A 25,129-nucleotide genomic window follows, 5' to 3' on the forward strand; every position below is an offset into this window, starting at 1 on the left:
CTCCCACTAACTCCCCTCCCTCTCTCCAGGCACGAGAGTACACCCACACTAGCCTCATTAACCCCCCCCCCCAGTGACTGCCAGTGTGAGACCATATTATATATATGTATATATATATTCCCTTATATGTGACGCAGTATGGACTAAGTTAGCTGGGGCTTCGTCTCTGTGACGCGACCATATTATATCAGCTAGGCTTTCGTCTTTGTCACGCAGACACCTAGGCTTAAAGTTGAGTATATATATATATTGTCATCTCTATTGTGCTGGATACACTGAGCTCTGTTGTGTACGAATGTGTCACATGTCTTGTGCCTGAACATTTCTGTGGAATACTCATTGTGATACTGTATGGACATACTGTAAAATTACACAGGTGCGATCCCGTATTAGACGAGCTGAACTAGGAATTGAGTGATCCTTGCAACTGCTATATTGTACCATTGTATCCATCTGGCATTGATCACGGAATAGTGTATGTATGCATTCTTAGTTAATAGATAAGTGCACTGTTTGATCCAAGGTGTTTGTGTTTTTCCCTTCCTGGCTGACCCTGACCCGGTCTGGAACAAAGAACCCCACACTGCACCGTAACTAGGACGGAGAAGTCGGAATCTAGAATACGCTGCATAACAGTTTTCCTAGCATTACATGAGACAATGTTATTTTGCCTCCATTTAGTGATCTTAGATGAATCTTGATTTATGGAGACTGCTGTACGGAGTTGAGAGTTAGGTATATTAAGCTTTGTGAATACCCTCTCAATCAACTCTCACAGCACTACACCAATACTTTCAAGTCCCATCCTTCCATTCAACTCTTCATTTGCAGTCCTAACCGCCCCCCCCCCCGTCCTGTCATTCAAGGACGCTCAACACATCCATCTAATCATTATCAGTACTGTATGTTTGAGCCCACGATTATCCTCTTCCTTTACTACCTAGCTCTCACTACCATACAGCATTACACTCCTAACACAACCCTCATAGAAAGAACCCTTAGCACGGAGGGAGAGCCCTCTCAACGTTAGGAGAGGCAACAGCTCCCTGAACTGCCTCCAACCACTCCCTACCCTAGCTACAGAGCTATCTCCAGCCCCACCTCCAGCACATAACATGTCTCCCAAATAACAAATTCACCAGCAAGATTAATTCTTTCCCACTTTTCTGCCTCTGCCTGTTCTCCCCTTCACACTGCACACGCAATATCAGCATTATATTGCTGCATATCTACCGATACCTCTAACACCACTTGTGACTGCAAAAAAAAAAAAAAAAAAAAAAAAAAAAAAAACGTTTGAAGGATGTGACATCAGAAAGAGCATATTAAACTAATGCATAAAAGATATATTGCCTGATGACTGAATCTTTCAGTCAACATGACTGCACAGAAGTAATGTCACCAGTGACCATGCAGGAGGTTGTGGTTGGGCCTGTGAGGCAAGAAAAGCAATAACAAATACAAGGAAAAATAACAGATGACGGGACTGCAACCACAAGTGATACTACAGGGTTACAAAGCACACCAAAATGTCATAGAAGGCTGACCACAGAGGTTGGCCTAGGTCGGTTTACCTAGGTAACACTGTGGTAGGTAGGGGCGCCCATCATTCACTCAGTTGATGTAGTGCTGCCTTTAGGTGGCTCTGCGCTGACTGACAAGCCTAATGGCTAGGTGGTAACCATGTAACCAAACTGGGGGAATGTGGTGCCCCTGTTAACTGGTAGGAGAGACACAAATGCTGTGCTCATCCAAGAATCAAATCTCCAGACAGTTCCCCTCACCTCGCTACGGCGAGGAGCTGTCTGTTGCAAGGGAATATCGGTTCCTTGTACAGGAAAACCCCGCAGGGACATTGCTTGCCAGAGGTTGATGGATCTGCTTAGTCACACAGACCAGGATTGCTCTACTCCTACTACTTTGGCTGCACAGCAGAAGGTTGCTGAAAGTAGTCAGAAACCAACGCAGTGTGTAACCATCCCACCACCACCTCCAGTATGACCTGCCGGGACCGGGTCTACTGCCTGTTTATACAAATGTCCTTCAACCCACCTGTAACCCCTGAAAGAAGGATGTTTGACTGAAACAAAGGGGCAACTTCAGCCTGCAGTCCACCAGACTCAAGTCCACATGAGCCTATGGTGAAACCGATAGTAACAACATCGTTAAATCAAAACAAACACTAGATTATACAATACTTACAATTCCTTAACTTCCCTGGTCCCCCAAAAGTTATCTACTTAATATAAAACACGCAGAGTAAGAGTCGGTGTTTAAATGATTTATATATGGTATCCAAATTACAGTGCTTGATATACAAATATTCTCTTGGATAATCCAGTATTTAAAGTACAATTCATAAATATTCTGCCACTCCTACGAATACTGGTGGGTTTGTTGTTTCCTCAGTATTAGGGCAACAAGGCAGTCATAACCTTGGACCAGATCATCAAGGCTGGTTCTGAGTAAAAGCGATACAAGCGACCGTTTTGAGCTCCCTCTGTCTCTAGGGGGGGCCTGAACAAGAAAAATATACCACCATTTCTGTTCAGAAGATCAAATGTAGTGAAAATATAACAGAAAAATAATGGGTTTGATATACAGCAGGCGTAAGCAAGAACTATTTGTGTATTACTGTAACGAATATATAGGCTTAATTGCCACTAAATAAAAAGCAAGTGGGGTACATTGCAAGGGTCCCCAAATGTCATTCCACTTCAAGCACCCAGAGAGCCAGAACCGTCTTTGCAAACCATGAAGATGTACTGTACTCAAGAATCTAATTTTTAAGTAACCGATAATGCCTGACTGCCTGTGATATGTCTGGCTTCGGATACAGGGTGAGGAAGACTGTCAAGAGGCTGGAACAGACACATAAAAAGCAGTGATTAAAGGAGGGTGGTGTAGAGAAACAGGAATCTGAGACTATGTTTTGCTCCCGTTTCCCTCCACCACACTCGTATTACTGTCCCAGTGTCTCAACAGTGATTAAAGGGTTGGATATAGACACAGGAAAATGCAATGATTAAACGGCCAGATACAGGTACATAAAGAAGCATCGATTATTGATTCACTAACGAGATGGAGGAACTTTAATCTCCCCACATCATAAACATCGGATACAGGATGAGGAATATGATCCAAAGATACAAAGATATACATAAAGAAGCAATGATTAAATGGTTGGATACAGAGAAAAATGCCTCCATTATTGATTCTTAATGACCTAAACTCTTTTCACCTTAATTTGGCCCAGATTTTCCTTTTGTAGCTTATTTCACGTAGCTCAGTGGCAGAAAAAGATGATGCAACGGTTCCACATCATTTCCATAGCACTTCTTGACTAGCATGATATTCTGGTGTTGATTTATTGTTACACTTCGACATTCAAGATGGAGAGATGGCAATTTAAGGCCATGTTAGAGTAAAAAGAGTATAGGTTTGCATCACTGTGCCAGGCCTATTATAAAGATGTTGTACAATATCCCAGTACGTCTTAGACAAGCGTGTGACTTCTTAAACAACCAACTTACACTCCAAATGGCCTTACTGCGCTTCACGGAACTCTGTCACAGCTTTCATCATCATCATCATCTTCATCCAGACCTCCTTTCCCATCCCAGGGAGGGGTGAGGTAGGGTCCAGAGAACCAGAAAAAGAAGGGAAAAAGATAGAATGGGATACTAACCAAAGATTGCCCATTTGACGAAGCCACTGCCATTCACTCACATCCCCTAACCACATCAGGCTACTCTTCAGACAACGCCAGTGAAATCAGTTACAGATCCAATTACACTTCAAACAATTCCTCTACGCTTTAGACAACCCAATTACGCCTCAGATGAACCAACTACCCCTCAACCCGTCCTACTTTGCATCACAAGCACTCATTATCCCTTCTTGAATTTGGATGGTTTCGTTTTCTTTATTCTAGAAGTTTTGTGATTCAGCTCAGGAAAGACTTTTTCAAACTGAGTTAGGTACAGTATTAGTAACTTTACTATATTTCTTTTACACTAACCTGGCGTAGATTTTCGTCATTCTGCAGCTTATTTCACGTAACTCAGTAGCAAAAAAGAGGTAATGCTACAGCTTTGTATCTGCATGGCACTTTTTCGTGACTAGTACCATATTCTAGTGCTAAACTATTGCTACAACTCAGCATTCAAGATGGAGGGATGACCATTTTAGACATGTTAGAGTAAAAAGACTAGCATCACATTCTACTGTTAATCTAATGTTACAAATCAGCATTCGAGACGGAGAGATGTCAATTTTGGGCCAAGTTTGAGATTTAAAAAATTATGGTACCAAGAATTAATCTAAAACGAAAATAAGAAAAAAAAAAAAAATAGGTCATCTGCCTTCAAGGTTTAAACGAGTCTTCTATTTCTCCAAGTTGGAGTTGGTGAAGGTGATGGTAATGTCTTGGAGGAAAATGTTATCGAGCGTGGCCAGGTCTGCGGCGGATGTGATTCGTTGCTCTCCTAGGACGGGCGCGGGACGGCGGTCGAAGGGGAAGCCCATGGGACGACTGTCGGGATATTGAGCGTCCAGGATGCCGCAGAAGGACACACCGTTGCCGCACCGCCGACTGCTGGGTGTTTGCGGTACCTGGAGGGAGACATGAAAAGTGTGATGAGGCAGGGCGAGAGTGTGAGGGGCCTGGTAGTAGTAGTAGCAGTAGTAATAGTAGTAGTAGTAGTAGTAGTAATAGTAGCAGTAGTAGTTGCATCCCCAGGCTCATCTGAACGTGAACCCAGTGGACTGCAGGCTTAAGTTCCTCCTTCCTGCAGTCCACCATCCTCATTTTGCGGGATAGGAAGGAAAATGAGAGACGCTTGTACCGGGGGACTGGCAAAATGTACATACTCCTTTCACCTTAACTTGACCCAGATTTTCGTCCTTTTGCAGCTTATTTCACGTAGTTCAGTGGCAGGGTAATGCTGTGGGCCCTACATCCTTTCCATAGCACTTCGTGACTAGCATCATATTCTAGTGTTAGTCTCTTACTGCAGCTTAGTGTTCAAGATGGAGGGACTGCAATTTTAAGCCAAGTTAGAGTGAAAGGCGTATAGTGAAGGATGTGAGTATATTGTACAGGAAAACAGAGTAGGACACTAAAACAGGGTATGGTAAATTAAAAATAAAATCAATAAAATAAATTCCATACGTTAAAAGAAAAACAATAATCATCTCTACTCTGTTCACTCAAACTTGGCCTAAAACGGACACATCTCAGTCTTAAATAACAATGTGTAGCCTATAGATTAACACTACGGCGCTAGTCACGAAGAAGTGCTATGGAAAGGAGGTAGAGCTGAAGAAATGTGACCTAAGCTGACAAAGGACGACAATTTGGACCAAGTTTGTGTAAAAAAACTATAGATGTTTTTTGGATGGTAGGAAAGGGGTCTGTTTGTGTAGTTGGAGTGGTGAGATATAGGAAAGCAGGGGTGAGAGACTGACAAGAAGAGCGTATGAGAGGCAGATGGAGGGGGAGATCAAGCATGAGATGGAGGGGTGGAGTGGAGAGAGATATAAGAGAGAGGGGGTGAGAGACTGACTAGAAGAGCGTATGTAAGGTGGAGGGGGAGAAGAGGAGGGGAAGATCATTGATGAGATGGAGGGATGGAGTGAAGAGATATTAGAGACAGAGGGGGTGAGAGACTGACTAGAAGAGTGTATGTGAGTGAGGTGGAGGGAAGAGGAGAGGGGGAGATCAAGGATGAGATGCAGAGATGGAATGGAAAGATATATGAGAGAAGGGGAGTGTGAGTTGGAGGGAGGGCAGGCAAATGGCAGAGAACAGGACGACGCGACGTGAAGGCGATTGGTTTGTGGCCACCCCATACGGAATTAAGGCGTCTGGCAGTAGATAGATAGATAGATAGATAGACAGATGATAAGACAGACAGACAGATAGCGTGGAAGGGTTGAAAAGGTGTATGAGAAGACTGTCCAACCAGCCTCACACCCACCTTGTCCTTCTCAAAGTCAGTGATCATAACAAACAGCTGGAAGGCCATCCCGCCTGGCTTCCCCCGCGGCAGCAGCAGGTGTTCCGGCCACCCACACCCGCAGAAGTCAAATTCAGCTTCGTTCGAGGATCCTGAAATACGAGAGGGGGGGGGGTTAAGTTGTAGAACCATATGGGTGAGTCTGAAATTATAGAGTCATGTAGTTGAATTTGGAATTATAAACAGAATCTGAACATTTTCAAGATGCATGTTTTAACTAGAAAGCACTCAGACAGCCCATACCTCCGCCAGTGCCATTAACAAGGATCCGGATCCGGATCCGTGGAGATATTGTCTAGAATACATAGGATCCGGATGTGGATTTGCCACAAAATTTAATCAATTCTTTCTTGGCCCATGGCTCACCCTTCCACAAAATTTCATTGAAATTCACTGAGAACTCTTGGAGATATCGTGTGGACAAACAGACAGACAAACATAGGTGAACACACACACACACACACACACACACACACACACACACACACACACACACACACACACACACACACACACACACACACACACATACACACTAAACTGACCAGATTCGCCTCGCCCCCTTTGTTCGAGGTCCCTGAAGGTGAACTCGTTGGGGTTGGTGACGGATGAGTCCTTCGATGCACGCACGATGTGGTTTGAGCCCGACTTCACTGTGGGGAGGGGGGGTAAGGCAGGGGGGGTTAGGGCTGGAGGGAGATTGAATGGAGGGAAGACAGATGAAACAGATGAAGATATACAAGTAGATGGATCGATGGGGAGACTTAGAGAGAGCGAGAGCGAGAGAGAGAGAGAGAGAGAGAGAGAGAGAGAGAGAGAGAGAGAGAGAGAGAGAGAGAGAGAGAGAGAAAGAAAGAGAGAGACCACTGAGATTCTAACTCCACCTTCCCTTCTCTAACACAGCCTAACAAACATCCTGCCTAAATAACTAACACTGAAGGGTTTACATTCCTTGCATGAGCCGCTATACTCCTATTATTCCAACTTGGCCTAAAATTGCCATCGCCCTATCTTGAATGCTGCGTTGTAACAGTAGATTAACGCTACAATATGAAGCTAGTCACGAAGAAGTGCTACGGGAAGGATGCAGAGCCGTGGTATTGTGTTTTTCTGCCACTGAGCTACGTGAAATGAATAGCAGAAGGAAAATTTGGGCCAATTTAAGGTGAGAGGAGGACAGTCTGGACCAATTTTAGGTGAAGGGAGGAAAATGTGGACCAATTTAAGGTGAAGGGAGGAAAATGTGGGCCAATTTAAGGTGAAAGGAGTACAGAACAGACCCTAACCTCCACGACTCTCCTATATCTCATCCTAACCTAACTTTAAATTAATGTTTAAAAAAATGGGACTCTAATGTTCTAAAATTGGGACTCTAATGTTCAAAAAATCAATCAATCAATCAATCATTTCCTGTGGCACCCCACGGGATGCATAGGGCCTCGATGAACTCTCTCCACCAATATTTGTCTCTTGCCATCTCCTTCAGGTCCCACCAACACTCCTCTCCTGCTTCCTTTTTCATTGTCCTCAACCAGGTTTCCCTCGGCCTACCTCTACCTCTTCTTCCTCTAGCAGTCCACTCTGGCACATCCTGTATTAAACTACCTTCTTTTCTGTATATGTGCCCCAGCCACTTTCAGCGAGACAGTCTCACATATTCATTAACTGGTTCCACTCTCGTAGTATCCCTTACTCTTGCATTTGTAACTCTGTCTTGCCACTTTACCCCAAGAATCCTTCTCAGTATTTTATTCTCAAATCCTAATACTTTCTGATCTGTTGCAATTGTACTGTACCATGACTCATGCCCATAAATTAAAATTGGTCTAACCATGGACTTGTAAATTTTCACTTTAGTATGTACCGAAAGCATATTATTATTCCAAACAGATTTCAACATTCCAACAGCTCGCCAAGCCTGTCTAATCCTCTCCTCAATTTCATTGTTTAATGATCCATTAGATGATACAATCGTTCCCAGATGTTTAAAGTTTTCTACATTCTTCACCACATTATTCCCAATTACACAATCGATTTGGTTCTCTACGTTCATATTAATAATTTCAGTGTTTCCAGTTTCCACAATTTATTACCAATCCCACTTTTTCTCCTTCCTCCACCAGACAATCAAGCACCCTTTGCATCTCATAAATACTTCCACAAATCAGTACAGTATCATCAGCATAGTCCAAATCCATCAGCTTCTTATTTTCTTTCCAGTTAATTCCTGCACCTGTTCTCCTTACAACCTTTTTCATAACATAATCCATAACCAAAACAAACAACAATGGCTAAAGAACTCCTCCTTGAATCACTCCTGACCTAACTTCAAATGGATCACTCAAAGAACGACCCACCATTACCTTACAAAAAGTACCTTCATGCAGGCTTCTAATAATATTTACAAACTTTTCTGGTATACCATTGAATTTCATAATTTTCAACATAGCTCCACGTGAAACACTATCAAACGCCTTTTCAAAATCCACAAAACACATACTAAGTGGCATTTTCATCTCATTAGCTTGTTGCATTAGATGCCTTACAATAAAAATCTGATCATTACAACCTCGACCCATTCTAAATCCCGCTTGTTCTTCTCTTAAAATTTTATCAATTACTGTTCAACAAGATTTTGGAAAAGACTTTTGCAACTACAGGTGTCAAAGTTATCCCCCTCCAATTGCCACACACACTTAAATCTCCCTTTTTTCGTATTTTTATAATCACTCCATTTTTCCACTCTTCTGGAATTCCACCATTATCCCAAGCCACATTAAAAAGTTTCAAAAGCGCATTCATCAACTCGTCATTTTCCACCTTACGCATTTCAGGGAATATTCCATCCTCTCCTGGGGCAGCAAAATTCTTTAACTCCTTTATAGATTTTGCTACCTCTTCCAAGGTTATATCCCCTGTTTCTATCTGCAAATCTCTCTCGGCTGGCAAAATGTCCTCTTCAGCTGGGATTGGTCTATTTAGAACAGATTCAAAGTGCTCTTTCCACCTTCCATTTATATCCAAATCTTTAGTCATCAAATTACCATTTCTATCTCGTACAGGTATTTCCTTCCTTCTCTTTTCAGTCCCAGTTAACTCCTTTATGGCCTGATACGCTGCTCTTGTGCTCTGACCGTCATTTTTACTTAATTTAACTACTGTCTCTGTCGTCTTTTCGTCATATAGTCTCCTTTTATCACGTCTAACGAGTCTTTTTACTTCAGAATGTAAACTCCAGTACTTTGCTCTAAGTACTTCAACTACCTGGCCATCAACATGTTGTTCTTCACTTCTTAACTTAGCCTCTTTCCTTTTCTGAATTGCATTCCATGTTTCACCTGACATCCACTTTTTCCTTCTCGCTTTTCCCTTTTTCTTAATAGTAACCTTAGCACTCTCATGCAAAACCTCTTTTACCTCTCTCCACATTTGATTAATGTGGAGAGAGGGATCGTAAATTAATGTAAAAAAAAAAAGGGGACTCTAATGTTCAAAAAATGGGACTCTAATGTTCAAAAAAATGGGATCGTAAATTAATGTTAAAAAAAATGGGACTCTAATGTTAAAAAAAATGGGACTCCAATGTTAAAAAAAAATGGGACTCTAATGTTCAATAAATGGGATCGTAAATTAATGTTCAAAAAACGGGCTTACGTTGAACGGTGAACTTGTCCATCTCAGCCCACAGGAGGCGCTGATCCATGAAGCCCATTGTCTCGCCTCGCTCGTTCTCCCGTGGCGCCAGGAAGATGCGGATCGTCACCTGTGTTGGCTCCTGCTTCTCGTTCGTCACCTGTTGGATCAGGCCAGTACGTTACCTGAGCCACCACCAGGACGTATGTGTGGGGGGTGTACGTGTGTGTGTGTGTGTGTGTGTGTGTGTGTGTGTGTGTGTGTGTGTGTGTTTTAATTAGTTATATCATTTGATGCAAGAGAGAGAGGGGGGTTAGCGAGTTTTCTCTGATCTTTCCTTCATTATCTATCTCTTTAGCTGTCTGTCTGTCTGTCTGTCTGTCATTTATACATATTACTGTCACTCTTTGGGATATGTGGCAGGGTCATGTGTCCGGCTCAGGTAGGATGGACGCCCCTGCCCTGCATAGTCCCGGGTCACCCTTGGGCAAGGTGAAGCTCCCGATGGCCCACAGAAAAGGTAATAGGTGAATGGCTGCCATCGTCCCGGCAGGTACTACCATGGGGGTGACGTGGTAGCTGGCCTTGCACAACACTCCCAGGCGGGGAACTCAACCACGTTTACCAATTACTCATAGACTGGGCTGAGACTACTACTCATACATATCTCCTATACAAAGCTGGCCTTCCACAACACTCCCAGGCGGGGAACTCAACCACATTTACCAAGTAGTCAAAGTCTGGGCTGAAACTACTACTCATACATATCTCCTATACACAGCTCATCCTCCTGGGGGTATGCCTCCCCCATGAGGAAGGATCCTGTTCCCACTTTGGCGAGGCGGCTGCTTGCTTGTGATCGATGGGTTTGCTCGGCCACACAGACCGGGATGGAGCAACAACACATATCACCGTTTTTTACTTCTTCTTCTTTCCAGTATTTCACACACGTCCCACTCAACTCCTTCCTTCCCCGTCTTTATTTACAAGTGACAGTCCTTATTGTCCCTTTTTGACTTCCTCTCTCTCTCTCTCTCTCTCTCTCTCTCTCTCTCTCTCACTCACCATGATGTGATAGTTGAAGGGCTGGTGATCTAGGTGAGTAAGTCGCAGCAAGACAGGATTCCCAGCGTTGAAATCCAGCCCCCTGCTAGCCTCAAACTCCTTCACACTCCACCCCGTCACCAGGGAGTTACTCTGGTCCCCCCACACCACTCCCACCCTCTCCACCTTCACGTCTGGGAGCTGCAGCTGAGGTGGAGAGAGAGTACGAGTTAGTTGGCGAAGGAGTGTACGTGGATGTGATGCTACAGTGGATATATAGAGGAAAGATATTAAGCACTTTTCGCGCCCACTCCACCTTCTCGTCTGGGAGTTGTGGTAGTAGTAATAGTAGGAATAGCAATAGTAGTAGTAGTAGTAGTAGTAGTAGTAGTAGTAGTAGTGGTAGTAGTAGTAGTAATAGTAGTAGTAGTAGTAGTAGTAATAGCAGGAATAGCAATAGCAGTAGTAGTAGTAGTAGTAGTAGTAGTGGTGGTAGTAGTAATAATAACAGTAGCAGTAGTAGTAGTAGTATAGTAGTAGTAGCAGTATAGTAGTAGTAGTAATAGTAGTAGTAGTAGTAGTAGTAGTAATAGTAGTATAGTAGTAGTAGTAGTAGTAGTAGTAGTAGTAGTAATGGTAGCAGTAGCAGCAGAAGTAGCAGTAGCAGTGGTAGCAGCAGCAGTAGTAGTAGTAGTAGTAGTACTAGTAGTAGTAGTAGTAGTAGTAGTAGTAGCAGCAGCAGCAGCAGCAGCAGCAGTAGCAGCAGCAGCAGTAGTAGTAGTAGTAGTAGTAGTAGTAGTAGTAGTAGTAGTAGCAGTAGTAGTAGTAGTATTAGTGGTGGTAGTAGTAATAATAACAGTAGTAGTAGTAGTAGTAGCAGTAGTAATAACAGTAGTAGTAGTTATAATAGTAGTAGTAGCAGCAGTGGCGTCACCAGGGGGGGCTAGGGGGGCTTAGCCCCCCAAATCAAGGACTCAGCCCCCCAAAAATTGCAGCCCCCCAAAATAATAATAATAAAAAATCACCAGCTTACATAGTATGCTTGCAGCTCGGCATTGACCCACCTAGCTTTCCCTCAACCCCCTACCGCCAATCCACTTTTATTCGTGCATCCATATTAGTTTAATACAATATTATTTATAGCTATATAATGTGATTAGTTATTCACAATTTACGTAAACCTATGACTCAAATCATAAGTTATAATATATTAGTTTCCCATATCCTTTTTCCAAGCTTGGTTTTCTTTGAAATATATTTATTGCACAAAGAATGCAAGATTGTATTGAATTTATCAGACTTATTATATATTTACAATATATAATATGGTATATATTAATCACGAAGCTTTAAAATTGGATTATGCAGTGTAAAATATCTGATCTATGCAATTTTTCACAAATTCGAATGTTCAGAGTATCGGAACTCGGAATGTTTGTTTACATTGAGAAGTGTCTGTGAACTGTGGCTAAATCCTGTGTTGTTTTCGGTTTTATTTCAATGTATTGGTTTCAGTGGCTGTATAGACGTTAATACGTTCCGGTATATTGCTAGCCACCTCACTTTACCTGTTCATTTTTGTTTTTACGCATATGAGATCTAGCCTATACTGTATACAAAGAGACGGCAGTACTTAGTTGATTCAGGTGACACTCGACTGTCAGAACTGAATGTCATTTCCCTTTTATAGGCTATTCTACATTAATACATTTGCGGATATCAGCCAGCAGCCACTCAGGTGATGAAAAGGTCATCTAAAAATCCTCAGGGACAGGGTGACATAAGGAAATTCTTTCGCACCTGCACCTCCAAAGATGACTCAGATGAATGCCAAGAAAAAGTGGCTGTTATTGGGAATGAGGTGCCAGAAGCAACCCCAGATAACTCCAAAGCTGAACCCATTCAGACATGTAAGTAGCCCTATATCAAACTATTTCAGTAGTCATTTTATGAAGCTTAGGCCTGGATTTTTTTGATTTATTTTTAAATTGGCTAGGCCTAGGCTATTTCTCAGTGTTGCAAATATATTGTCCTAAACGTACAGAGTGGGAAAGTGAATGGCTTTGTTTTCCTATCACAGTACAGGTAATGGAAGATAAATCTTGGCAATTATATCTATTTACATTGAGCTTCTTTGAATTATCAAATTTAATGTGGTAAGTCTAAGAAACCGTTATGATACCACATAATACTAGCAGTTTAAGAAAAACTTATCTGCAAAAAAGCTTTATACAATTACCTTGTACACATTATATCATAAGGCTTACTGATACCTGGTATTAGGCCCATCAATATTCATGTGTCCTATAAGTTTCTTATTAATAGCCTGTGAGACCTTATTTTACTTTTTCTTCATCTATAGGCCTCAAAAATTCCCCTAAAACTGCTCAATTTTCGAAAAATTTTCCGGGGGGGGCTTACAGCGCCCCCCCGTACCCCCCAGCTGCATAGGCTCGCTTCGCTCGCCCCCCTCTTCTACCTACACCAGGGCCACAGCCCCCCCAAAATCTGACCCCTGGTGACGCCAGTGAGTAGCAGTATAGTAGTCTTTCACTTAAACTTGGCTCTGGTTTGCGTCTGTTTTCACTTTATTTCACACAGCTCAGTGACATAGAAACACAGTGCTGCTACGCCTCTACAGCCACCGTATTGCACTTCTTCGTGACTATGTTCTAGCATTCAAGATGATGAAATGGCAAATTTAGGCCAAGTTTGAGTGACAGACATAATAAGTTGAGATAGACATATAGATAGACACTGTAGATAGACTGATAGATATATAGATGGGTACGTAGAAAGACAGACAGGTAGGTAGATAGATAGATAGATGGATAGATAGATAGACGGATAGATAGATAGATAGATGGATAGACAGATAGACTGATGGGGAAATAGAAAGACTGACAGAAAGGCGGATAGAAGACTGAGAGAGAGAGAGAGAGAGAGAGAGAGAGAGAGAGAAATGGATGGATAGATACATAAATTTCTTTGGTTAAATGGGAAAAGAGAAAATGTTACGCAAGCGTTTAAATCATCAGTCAATGTAATCAGAAAAACGTTCACCTATGGAGGCTAGGAAAGGAAACGTTACTTGCTGATAATGAAAGAATATTAACTGTTCCTGTACACGAAGAAAAGGGTATATGTTATGGATTTATAATGATGATAATAATAATAATAATTATAATAATAATAACGGTGCTCATCATCAAGTTCACCATCATCATCATAACCATCATCACCATCATTATCATTATGTAGATATAATAATAATAATAATCATCATCATCATCATCATCATCATCATCATCATAACCATCATCATCACCATCATTATCATATAAATCATCATCACCAGTATGCAAATAATAATAATAACAATAATAATAATAATGATAAACAAATAAATTACGACTTAGGCAGAAGTGAATAAGTCGTAAATCACATGAAAAGAATCGTATACGTCTGTGCTACACATCATCCAAACACCGCTACACCTCACCAAACACCGCTACACATCATCCAAACACGCTACACTTCCTTACATCATCCAAGCGCCGCTCCACTTCCTTCTAATCATACTCACATCATCCAAACACCGCTACACATCATCCAAACACCGCTACACATCGTCCAAACACCTCTACACCTCATCCAACCACCGCTACACTTCCTTACATCATCCAAACAGCGCTACCCTTCCTTCTAATCTTACTCACATCATCCAAACAGCGTTACCCTTCCTTCTAATCTTACTCACATCATCCAAACACCGCTACACACCATCCAAACACCGCTACACACCATCCAAACACCGTTACTCACATCTTCCAGCGTGTATGGGGGTTGGGTCAGCTTGTACTCTTGAAACATGTCGTCCACGAATTTATGCCAGCGATAGAATACAGGATCCCTCATGGCCGTAGCGGTGTCTCCCATTACGCCCATCTCCTCCTGACGGCAGAGGCAGTGTGAGAGAGAGAGAGAGAGAGAGAGAGAGAGAGAGAGAGAGAGAGAGAGAGAGAGAGAGAGAGAGAGAGAGAGAGTTTTAGGGTTATGGTAGAATGAAGGGTGGGGGAGAGCGAGAGTGAGGCAGGGTGAGGGAGACAGGGGTATGGTAGTGAGATAGTGAGAAAGGGGTTTGGTAAAGTGAGAGAGAATGAAAGTGAGAAAGGGGTCTGGTAGAGTGAGAGAGACAGAATGAGATATACATTCAAAATCCTAACTTGATCTAACCCAGTCCATTGTAACCTAACCCCACCTAACCCAGTTTAATCCACTAATCCTGACCTAATACAAAGCTAAGTAAACCTAACATGACCCAATCTCAGGTCAAACTTAATCTGACCTAATATAGCCTAACAACCAAATCTAACGCATTTTAACCCAATCTGACCTACCCTGACCCACTTTGACCTGTGTAATCCCATCCCAGAGTGACCTGACCCCAAGCAAACTGACCCAATCTAACCTAACCTAACCTGACTTGAAACCACTCTCACCCAGCTTAATCCAACCCACCGCGACCCAACCTTGCCTAATGTAATCCACCCCAATCCAATGTGACCTCGCCTGACCTTATGGGCATAATCCGGGTCGTGGGAGAAGGCGAGGAGGACGTGACCCATGTTGTGCAGGTCACCGTAGTACGGGAAGTTGACGCTCAATTCCGGGTCGGCTTCTAAGGTGTCTCCTAAGATGTCTATGCCCCGCTTGCCCGACGCCACATCATCCCTCAGCTGCACAGGCTTACCCTCACGCTGTTTGAGTGAGGGTTGTAAAGGTCGATTAAAGAGAGAGAGAGAGAGAGAGAGAGAGAGAGAGAGAGAGAGAGAGAGAGAGAGAGAGAGAGACGAGACACTTGTGTGAGCCATTTTTGCACCTTTTTTTAAATCAAAGAAAGTCTAAGCTAGGTTAGATTTGTTTTCTTAGTATCAAGTTAGGCGAGTCTGTTAGGTTAATGTTACGTTAGGTTAGGTTAGACGAGAGTAAAACCATGAGGAATATTAAAGAACAACCATCCTGGAAAAATAAAATAATGTATAGTGCAAAAATGATATACAGAACGGAAATCTGCTGATCTGGAGAGGTGGGGCCATGTGTCTACCTTCCTTATATTTAAAATGTTCACTGTTCAGTAACTCAGTGACAGGCGTTTCTAGGCCTGGCCCGTGGGAGGGTCCGGCAAAAATAGAGCAGTGAAATATGAGAGGTGGCGTGTGAGTATGGTGTGGGAGATATGTTGTTGCAGACACTGATAGCAATTTCCTGATGAATAACGAAACAGTGTGCATATTAATATCAAACCAATTCACAGCGATAACGAAACAGTACAATAACTTCTGAAATCCAGTGACTTTTGAAACCTAAGAAGCCATTCAGAAAACTGCATGTCATAATAATGTCACTAGAAAAACAAAACAAAAATCAACCTTACCGTCAGCAACTGGCCACTTAATGAGTTTTGGGCTGCAAGGAAGTTGAAAATATCGACCTTAGTAACCCGTAGTATCAGCAGAAATCGAGTTGAAAACAAATATTGTATGAAAATAGCCTTAACACAGCATCAAGTACCTGCTGAACAATATTATGCTTCGATTTAGCAGCAAATGGTGAAAACATCGACCAATTTTTCAAACAGTGAAAATATAAATGGTTTTCAGTATCGTATTTATGACAAAATGGACGCATAAAATCGTTGAGCAAGCAAGTGATACTATGACAAAGCTACTTTTTCACACAATATTTATCTATTTAAAACGTGGTTTGTGGTAATACTACGAAAATTATCAATGCAGATACTTTAAACGTCCTCAGAGCTCCAAACTTTCACGCGGCCAAGTTTACTTACGTCCACCATGAAGCCTTGGTGTATGCCGTCAAGTAGTCTAGACCTCCAGATTTCCAAGTCGGTGATGTCCACGAAGTCCAGCCCGGAGTTATCGCGCCGGAAGTCCTGTGTGGGTGATGTCACAGTCAGTATTGGTGTGGGAGGGACGCGGGCGAGAGATGAGTGAGAGTGTAGGTGAGGATTTTGTTTATGTTCGTGTACAGTAATCCTATCATTCGGCGCACATTAAGGGAAGCCACCTTTTTTTTTCGGCTGACAAATGATTTAAACAACGATGCGATTTATCAAGAATATATATAATAAATATCTTACATTAATGTTATCATAGAATAAATTAAAGGAAAAGACAGGTTCGGTATTTTTGAGGATTTTGATTTTTTTAAAACGAAGAAAATACAAGTGAACAAAAAGATAATAATCCATACACCAGATTACTGGCGTCGTCCCTTCATGACATATCTTTAACAGTTGGATCTGAACAGTTGTAGGTTGAAGTTTGGAGGGAAACAACTCTGGTGAAGTGAGTTCGAGAGAGATGCAGTTCGATGAATGAAAGAATTCTGATAGGCAGCTCTGCAGTATGGCTGAGTGACATTCCAGTCATGAGCACTAGATGCCCGTTGCACGAGAGAAGGCATGGAGAGTTGGCATCATGGACGCAACTTCGTCTGAGCATTTGCCATAAAAATATCTGTAAAATAATGCAAGGGAGGCAACATTCGTTCTTACTTGCAGGGGAGGTAGTTTATTTGTAATGGCAGGGTTGTTAATAATTCTAATAGCTTTGGTCTGAATTTTGTCTGGTTGATTTCATGCAACCTCTCCACATCCATTCCACATGGGTGTGCAGTATTCAAGCTGAGAGCGCACATGACATAAATTATTACTAACTGCTCGTCAGTGAAGAAGTTACGGACTCTGTACAATAATCAAAGTTTCTCTGAGGCGGTTTTAGCAATTGATCTAACAAGAGAGGTCCAGCTGAGGGCATTGTTAAGTGAGACGCTGAGAATTTCAATATTTGGAGATGGGAATATTTGCAGCACTGAAGTTAATATACGAATCTGGCAATCTCTGTCTATTAGTAAATTATATATATTTGGTTTCACTATGAAGAGGTGAAACAGGCAGTGGCACAAAAGAAGAAAGCATACAATGAATGGATGAGAAATAGGGGCGTGGAAGAAGTTGAGAGGCGGAAGAGAGAGTTATATGTGGAAAGGAAGAGAGAGGTGAAAAGATTAGTAAGAGAGAGTAAGAAGAGAGTGGATGAGGAATTTGGAAGGAATTTGAGTGTAAAGTGGAGGGACTGTAAGAAAATGTTCTGGAGAGAAGTGAAAAGAGTAAGACAGGGTGGAAGTGAAGTTAGCAGGGGAGTGAAAGATAAAAATGGTAGATTACTAGTGGAGAAGGGAGAAAAAGTGAGCAGATGGAGAGAACACTTTAAGGAATTGTTGAACGTAGAGGATGGAAGTAATGCGAGTATAAGTGGCTGGGGAATGGCTGGGAGAACTAGGGAGGTGAGAAGACAGGAAGAAATCAGTAGGATAGAAGTTGTGGAAGCAATGAAGAAAGTTAAATCGGGGAAAGCCCCAGGAATTGATGGAGTGTGTGGTGAAATGCTGAAGCATGGGGGAGAGATAGTAGTAGAATGGATGTGGAAGATGTGCAGATTGGCCTGGGAGGAAGGTAGAGTCCCGGAGGATTGGAAGTCAGGTATAATTATTCCCTTGTACAAAGGAAAAGGGGAAAAAGAAGTGTGTGGTAATCATAGGGGCATTTGTCTTCTTAGTATAATAGGAAAAGTGTATGGTAGGATACTTATAGACAGAGTTAGAGAAAGAACAGAGAAATTAGTTGGAGAAGAACAGGGAGGCTTTAGGAAGGGAAGAGGTTGTGTAGATCAGATATTCATTCTTAGATCTTTAGTGGAAAAGTTTCTAGAGAAGGGAAAGAAGTTGTATGCGGCTTTCATGGATTTGGAGAAAGCATATGACAGGGTGGATAGACAAGGATTGTGGAAAGTGTTAAGAATATATGGAGTAGATGGGAAGTTGTTGAATGCTGTGAAGAGTATGTACGATGGTGCGAAGGCTGCAGTGCGTGTGGATGGTGAACTAAGTGAATTTTTCTCTTTGAAAGTTGGTTTGAAACAGGGATGTGTCATGTCTCCATGGTTGTTCAATCTGTACATGGATGGGGTAATAAAAGAGGTACAAGGTAGGGTAGTGGATGTTGGAGTGGCCCTGGTGAGAGAGGATAGTGTTTGGAAACTCCCTGTACTGTTGTTTGCAGATGATACTGTGTTGTTGAGTGAAGACGAAGGGGAGCTGCAAGGCTTGGTGGATGAGTTTGGGAGAGTGTGTAAGAAACGGAACCTAAAGGTGAATGTAGGGAAGAGTAAAGTGATGGTCTTTGAGAGAGGTGAAGTCAGTGAATGTACAGCGAGGTTGGATGGTGAGGAATTGGAAAATGTGAGTACGTTTAAGTATTTGGGTAGTGTGATGAGTAAGGATGGAGGTTTGGAGGGTGAAGTGCTTGAAAGGGTACAGCAGGGAAGAAAGGTTGCTGGTTCCTTGAAAGCAGTGATAAGAAACAGGGAAGTGAGCATGGAAGTGAAAAAGTTACTACATGACAGTATTGTGATACCAACTCTAACATACGGAAGTGAAGCTTGGACATTGTTGGAAGGACACAAGTCAAGAGAGAGCAGTGGAAATGAGTTATTTAAGAGGAGCCTGTGGAGTCACGTGGAGAGACAGGCTGACGAATGAGGATATAAAGGAGCGTTGTGGTGTGGATGTGGATGTGATAGGAAGCGTTGTGAGGAACACACTGAGGTGGTTTGGCCATGTGGAGAGGATGGAGGGTGCTGACGAAGAGAGTGTATATGAGTAAGGTGGAGGGTGGAAGAGGGAGGGGGAGACCGAGGATGAGATGGAGGGATGGGGTGGAGAGGTATATGAGAGAGGGGGGTGTGAGTTGGGAGCAGGGCAGTGAAATGGCGGGGGACAGGGCGACTTGGAGGCGATTTGTTTGTGGCCACCCCAAACGGGATTGAGGCGTCTGGCAATAGATAGATAGATAGATAGACTAGCAAAGATATACAATTTACTAATTCTTCTTTAGTTCATACACATTAACTTGGCCCAGATTTTCGTCTTTTTGCGGCTTATTTCACGTAGCTCAATGGCAGAAAAAGACAATGCTGTGGCTCTACATCCTTTCCGTACAACTTCTTCATGATTAGCACCGTATTCTAGTGTTAATCTATTGCTATAACTCGGCATTCAAGATGGAGAGATGGCAATTTTAGACCAAGTTAGAGTAAAAAGCGTATAATACCTACATTCCATAGCACTTCTTCGTGACTAGCATCATATTCTAGTGTTAATCTAAAGTTACATCTCAGTATTCAAGATGGAGAGATGGCAGTTTTAGGCCAAGTGAGAGAGAGAGAGAGAGAGAGAGAGAGAGAGAGAGAGAGAGAGAGACTTTAATTTGCGTGAGTGAGCCAGTTCCGTCACATAAAAGCAGCTTATAGAGTCACCTTTGTGTGTGTGTGTGTGTGTGTGTGTGTGTGTGTGTGTGTGAGAGAGAGAGAGAGAGAGAGAGAGTCACCATTATGGGCGTGTTGTTTTGCCGTGTATGTGTGTGTGTGTGTGTGTGAGAGAGAGAGAGTCACCATTATGGGCGTGTTGTTTTGCCGTGTATGTGTGTGTGTGTGTGTGTGTGTGTGTGTGTGTGTGTGTGAGAGAGAGAGAGAGAGAGAGAGAGAGAGAGAGTCACCATTATGGGCGTGTTGTTTTGCCGTGTGTGTGTGTGTGTGTGTGTGAGAGAGAGAGAGAGAGAGAGAGAGAGAGAGAGAGAGAGAGAGAGTCACCATTAAGGGCGTGTTGTCTTGTCTGGACCCCCACGCTCTTCCGGAATTGTTAACGGTCAGCTTAGGGAAATAGCCATCAGGAATGGGCTGCCTCCAGTTTTCCAGCTTCTGCACGCGTCGTAAATCCACGCTCAGTCGCTCCATGTCGTATCTGTAGTAGTAGTAGTAGTAGTAGTAGTAAAAGTAATTGGCTGATAGTTTGCCCATATAACCTTCATCCTCTACTGCTTCCTAATATTTTTATTATTATTATTGTTATTATTATTATTATTATTATTATTATTATTGCGAAAATGGTGAGGGGCGTATCCTTAAGGTGAATAAGTGTTTGGAGATAGTAAAGGATAAATGCGCGCGCGCGCGCGCGCGCGCACGCACACACACACACACACACACACACACACACACACACACACACACACACACACACACACACACACACACACACACACACACACACACACACACACACACACACACACACACACACACACACACACACAGCTCCTGGATCTCGTACAAGAGTTTTTCTTAATGCAACATGTGAGGGAAACCACCAGAAAAAGGGGACTTGATGTACCTTCAGTGCTAGATCTAATATTTACTAGGCAAGAAAATGACATTGACAGTTTAATATATCACCCTCCACTCGGCAAAAGCGATCATGCAGTACTAAATTACAACTTCAGGATAGCATATGACATAGTAAACAGCAATGACAGTTACAAAAAGAGCCTAAACTATAAAAAGGGAAATTATCAAGACCTAAAGAAGTATTTCTTAGAAGTTGATTGGGAAAATGAGCTTAGAGGACAAGATTTAAATGCTGTATATAAAAAATTTTGTGAATTTTATGAAATAGGAGTCCAGAAGTACACCCCACAGCACAAAGAAACAGATAAGAAAATACAGAAATGGTTCAGTACAGAATGTAAAAAATCAAAAGAAAGAAGAGATTTGTTGTGGAATAGATACAGAAGACACAATAGTGAAAGGGCGTATAATAGTTACAAACAGGCAAGAAACGACTATACAAGAATAAGGAGGGAAGCCCAAAAACAGTTTGAGGAGGATATAATAAATAAAAGTAGTGATCAACCAAAGCTGTTTTACAGCTATATCAGAAGCAAAACCAAAGTAAAAGATATAATACAATCCATTATGGACGAGGGAATCACTTATACACAAGAGAAAGATATTTGTGAAGCACTAAATAAGAATTTCCAATTAGTTTTTACAGAAGAAAAAAAATTTGAGAGGGACTATGTGGAACACGCATGTCCACACATACTACCAGATATACAAATAGCAGAAAAAGTAATACAGGAGGAGTTAAGTAGATTAGACAGAGGAAAAGCAAGTGGTCCTGATGAAATTTCATGTTGGGTACTACGAGAATGTGCAAAGGAGTTAAGTAAACCATTATTTTTAATTTTCAAGAAATCCTTGAGTCAAGGTAAACTACCTGATATTTGGAAGAAAGCAAATATTGTCCCCTTATTCAAGAAAGGAAATAGACAAAATCCACTCAACTACCGACCAGTATCACTGACCAGTGTTGTAAGCAAGGTATTAGAAAAACTTATAAGAAAAGCTTGGGTAAATCATCTAGAAGAACACAGTATGATAACAGAAAGACAGTTTGGTTTCAGAAAAGGAAAATCATGTGTTACTAATCTGTTGAGCTACTATGGCAGGGTAACAAACACAATACAGGAAAGGGAAGGATGGGTGGACAGTATCTATTTAGATTTCAAGAAAGCTTTTGACACAGTACCACACCAAAGACTTTTATGGAAACTGTACCATCAAGGAGGAATTCGAGGCAAACTGTTTTGTTGGATGCAAGACTTTCTCATAAAAAGAGAAATGAGGACAGTACTAAGAGGAAACTACTCATCATGGAAAGAAGTGACTAGTGGAGTACCACAGGGTTCAGTGCTGGCACCAATCATGTTTTTAGTGTATATAAATGATATAAACAGTAACACTTGAAATGAGAGCTATCTGAATATGTTTGCAGATGATGCAAAAATACAAAGGAGAATTACTAACACAGACTCTTGTAAAGAGCTACAAGAAGAATTAAATAAACTTCATGAATGGAGTAGTACATGGCAAATGGAATTCAATGTGGACAAGTGTCATGTAATCAAGTTTGGTAGAAGTGGAAAAAGACCTGATTGGGATTATAAGTTAGGAAATAAAACCCTATACACATCAGAAAGAGAGAAAGACCTAGGTGTGATTATCAATAACAGACTATCTCCGGCTGACCACATCAGCGAGAAGGTACGGAACATGTATACACTGCTTGCAAATATGAGAATAGCATTCACATACATAAATGAAGATATGCTAAGAAGGATAATAACATCATTCATTAGACCAACCCTGGAATATGCATCAGTAGTCTGGAGTCCTCATCTCAAAAAGCATATAGACAAGATCGAAAAAGTTCAAAGGGCCGCTACAAGATGGATACCAAGCTTAAGGGACCTAAGCTACGAAGAAAGACTAAATAAAATGAATCTACCAACACTACAGGAGAGAAGGAAAAGAGGTGACATGATAATGCTATATAAGTGCATATCAGGAAAGGAGAAAATAGACATAAATGATTACTTAACATATGGAGAAGCATCAGCAAGAGGACACTGCAAAAAACTGCATAAGAAGAGAGGTGATAAAGACGTAAGGAAATTCAGTATCCCAAACAGAGCAATTGATCAATGGAATGCACTACCGAATGAAATAGTGTGTGCCAAAACAATTCACAAATTTAAGGATATGTACGATAAATATGGTTTAAGACATGGGACAGTACGAGCTTGACTCATTCCTGTAAAGATACAATTAGGTAAGAACACACACACACACACACACACACACACACACACACACACACACACACACACACACACACACACACACACACACACACCTCGCCAGCATCTGTGCGTGCATATAGAAGAACAGCTCTCCCTTCCTGTCTCTATTCACACCCATGCCGAGAGGGTAGACGAGGTGCCAGTGCCAGTGGTGGGAGTTCATGCCATAGTCCTCTCGCCAGTAGGAAACACGGTGCTCTGCCTTGATGGTCGTGCTCGAAAAGTCTGGCCCGTGCTCGATAATGATGGTCTCTGGCTGTGGTGGAAGAGAGGGAGTGGTAGAGGAATGTGGGGTTGGTTTAGACAGAAAGACAGAAGAGGTGGGGTCTGGTTGTGAATGGAGGGACGATGATAGAAGGGTGAGGTTCAGAGAAAGACAGAAGAGATAGGGTCTGGTTGTGATGGGAGAGACGATGATAGACAGTGGTGTGAGGCTGGGACTGAGATAGACAGACGGACAGAAAGACAGAAGAGATGGGAGAGACGATGAGAGACAGGGCCGTGAGGCTGGAAGAGATAGACAGACAGACAGAGGAGATGGGATGTGGTTGTGATGGGAGACACGATGATAGAGGGGTGAGGTTCAGAGAGAGACAGACAGAAGAGATGGGGTCTGGTTGTGAAGGGAGAGACGACGATAGAAGAAGGTGAGGTTGCGTTAGAGTTAGATAGATAGACAGATAGACGGACAGAAAGACAGAAGGGATGGGATATGGCTGTGTGAGAGAGATAAGGCTGTTTATACGGCACCTACACGAGTTATTGTTACTGCAGGAAAACTTATCAATATACGAACCATGTCAAAGCCAGCCTGACGCAACTAGACAGCATTCAGGGAGCGCATACCCCCGCCAACTCCTACTTCAGACCACTCAGATCACCAGTAAAATGTAAGCAACACTTCCTTTGCCCACAGTGGAGGTAAATCAGTGTATCATCTAATACAGTTTACTATCGTCCTTCGTGGCAAGAATGGAAGGTGGTACACACACACACACACACACACACACACACACACACACACACACACACACACACACACACACACACACACACACACACACACACACACACACACACACACACACACACACACTACTTCCATTACTTAAAATACACGTGTTAAGTAAAAAAAAAAAAAACATCGAACTGATTTTCCTTTCGTCAGTGTGTTACTCTTCAGTACAGTTCCTTGATTATGAAAGAGAGAGAGAGAGAGAGAGAGAGAGAGAGAGAGAGAGAGAGAGAGAGAGAGAGAGAGAGCCAATCAAGACAGCTTTAATTCCACTCAGTCAGGTATACAGTGGATCACGATGGTCAGAATGGATATCACTGTTGCCACAATCTTCAGCTATCTATCTATCTATATCTATCTATCTATCTATTTGTCTATCTAACAGGCTAACATTCTGTCTGTTTTTATCTATCTGCATTGTTCGTAGATAATATACAGTTGTCTATTTTTATGCTTATTTGTTTATATATATTGTATGTGCGTCTGTCTGTCCATCTATCGATATCTGTGTATCTATCAACTGTCTATCTATCTATCTATCTATCCCTCTAGTTGACTAATCAGTACACCCAGCACTGTCTATCTATCTGCATCTCTTTATCTATCTATCTGTCTATCTATCAGAATCTCTTTATCTATCTATCTGTCTGTTTATATCTATCTGTGCGAGTATTTTATCTATCTATCTATCAGTCTGACAATCAGCCAGTCAGTTTATGTATGTATGTATGTATGTATCTATCTATCTATCCGTCTGTCTATCCATATATCATCCATAATTATCTATCAGTT

The 25,129-nt window shown here is 42.0% G+C and overlaps 1 protein-coding gene across 1 annotated transcript in view; it reads right to left on the reverse strand.

Annotated features, from left to right (window-relative positions):
• Positions 1-3,464: 3,464 nt before the first annotated feature.
• Positions 3,465-25,129, reverse strand: part of LOC145394998 (phenoloxidase 1-like) — a 31,040-nt gene continuing 9,375 nt past the window's right edge. Inside the window, exons 5-14 of the mRNA XM_080268745.1 lie at positions 23,376-23,578; positions 20,432-20,582; positions 16,549-16,653; positions 15,275-15,457; positions 14,523-14,651; positions 10,719-10,904; positions 9,675-9,813; positions 6,566-6,673; positions 5,982-6,112; positions 3,465-4,614 (exon numbers count right to left, since the gene is read on the reverse strand). Coding sequence (XP_080124871.1) covers positions 4,387-4,614; positions 5,982-6,112; positions 6,566-6,673; positions 9,675-9,813; positions 10,719-10,904; positions 14,523-14,651; positions 15,275-15,457; positions 16,549-16,653; positions 20,432-20,582; positions 23,376-23,578 — 1,563 coding nt within the window. The 3' untranslated portion in view covers positions 3,465-4,386. The remainder of the gene's footprint in view (positions 4,615-5,981; positions 6,113-6,565; positions 6,674-9,674; positions 9,814-10,718; positions 10,905-14,522; positions 14,652-15,274; positions 15,458-16,548; positions 16,654-20,431; positions 20,583-23,375; positions 23,579-25,129) is intronic.

Source organism: Coenobita brevimanus, chromosome 4 (genome assembly GCF_032717465.1).
Source record: "Coenobita brevimanus isolate Jiangsu-jjx chromosome 4, ASM3271746v2, whole genome shotgun sequence".
In the NCBI taxonomy this organism is placed as follows: Eukaryota; Metazoa; Arthropoda; class Malacostraca; order Decapoda; family Coenobitidae; genus Coenobita; species Coenobita brevimanus.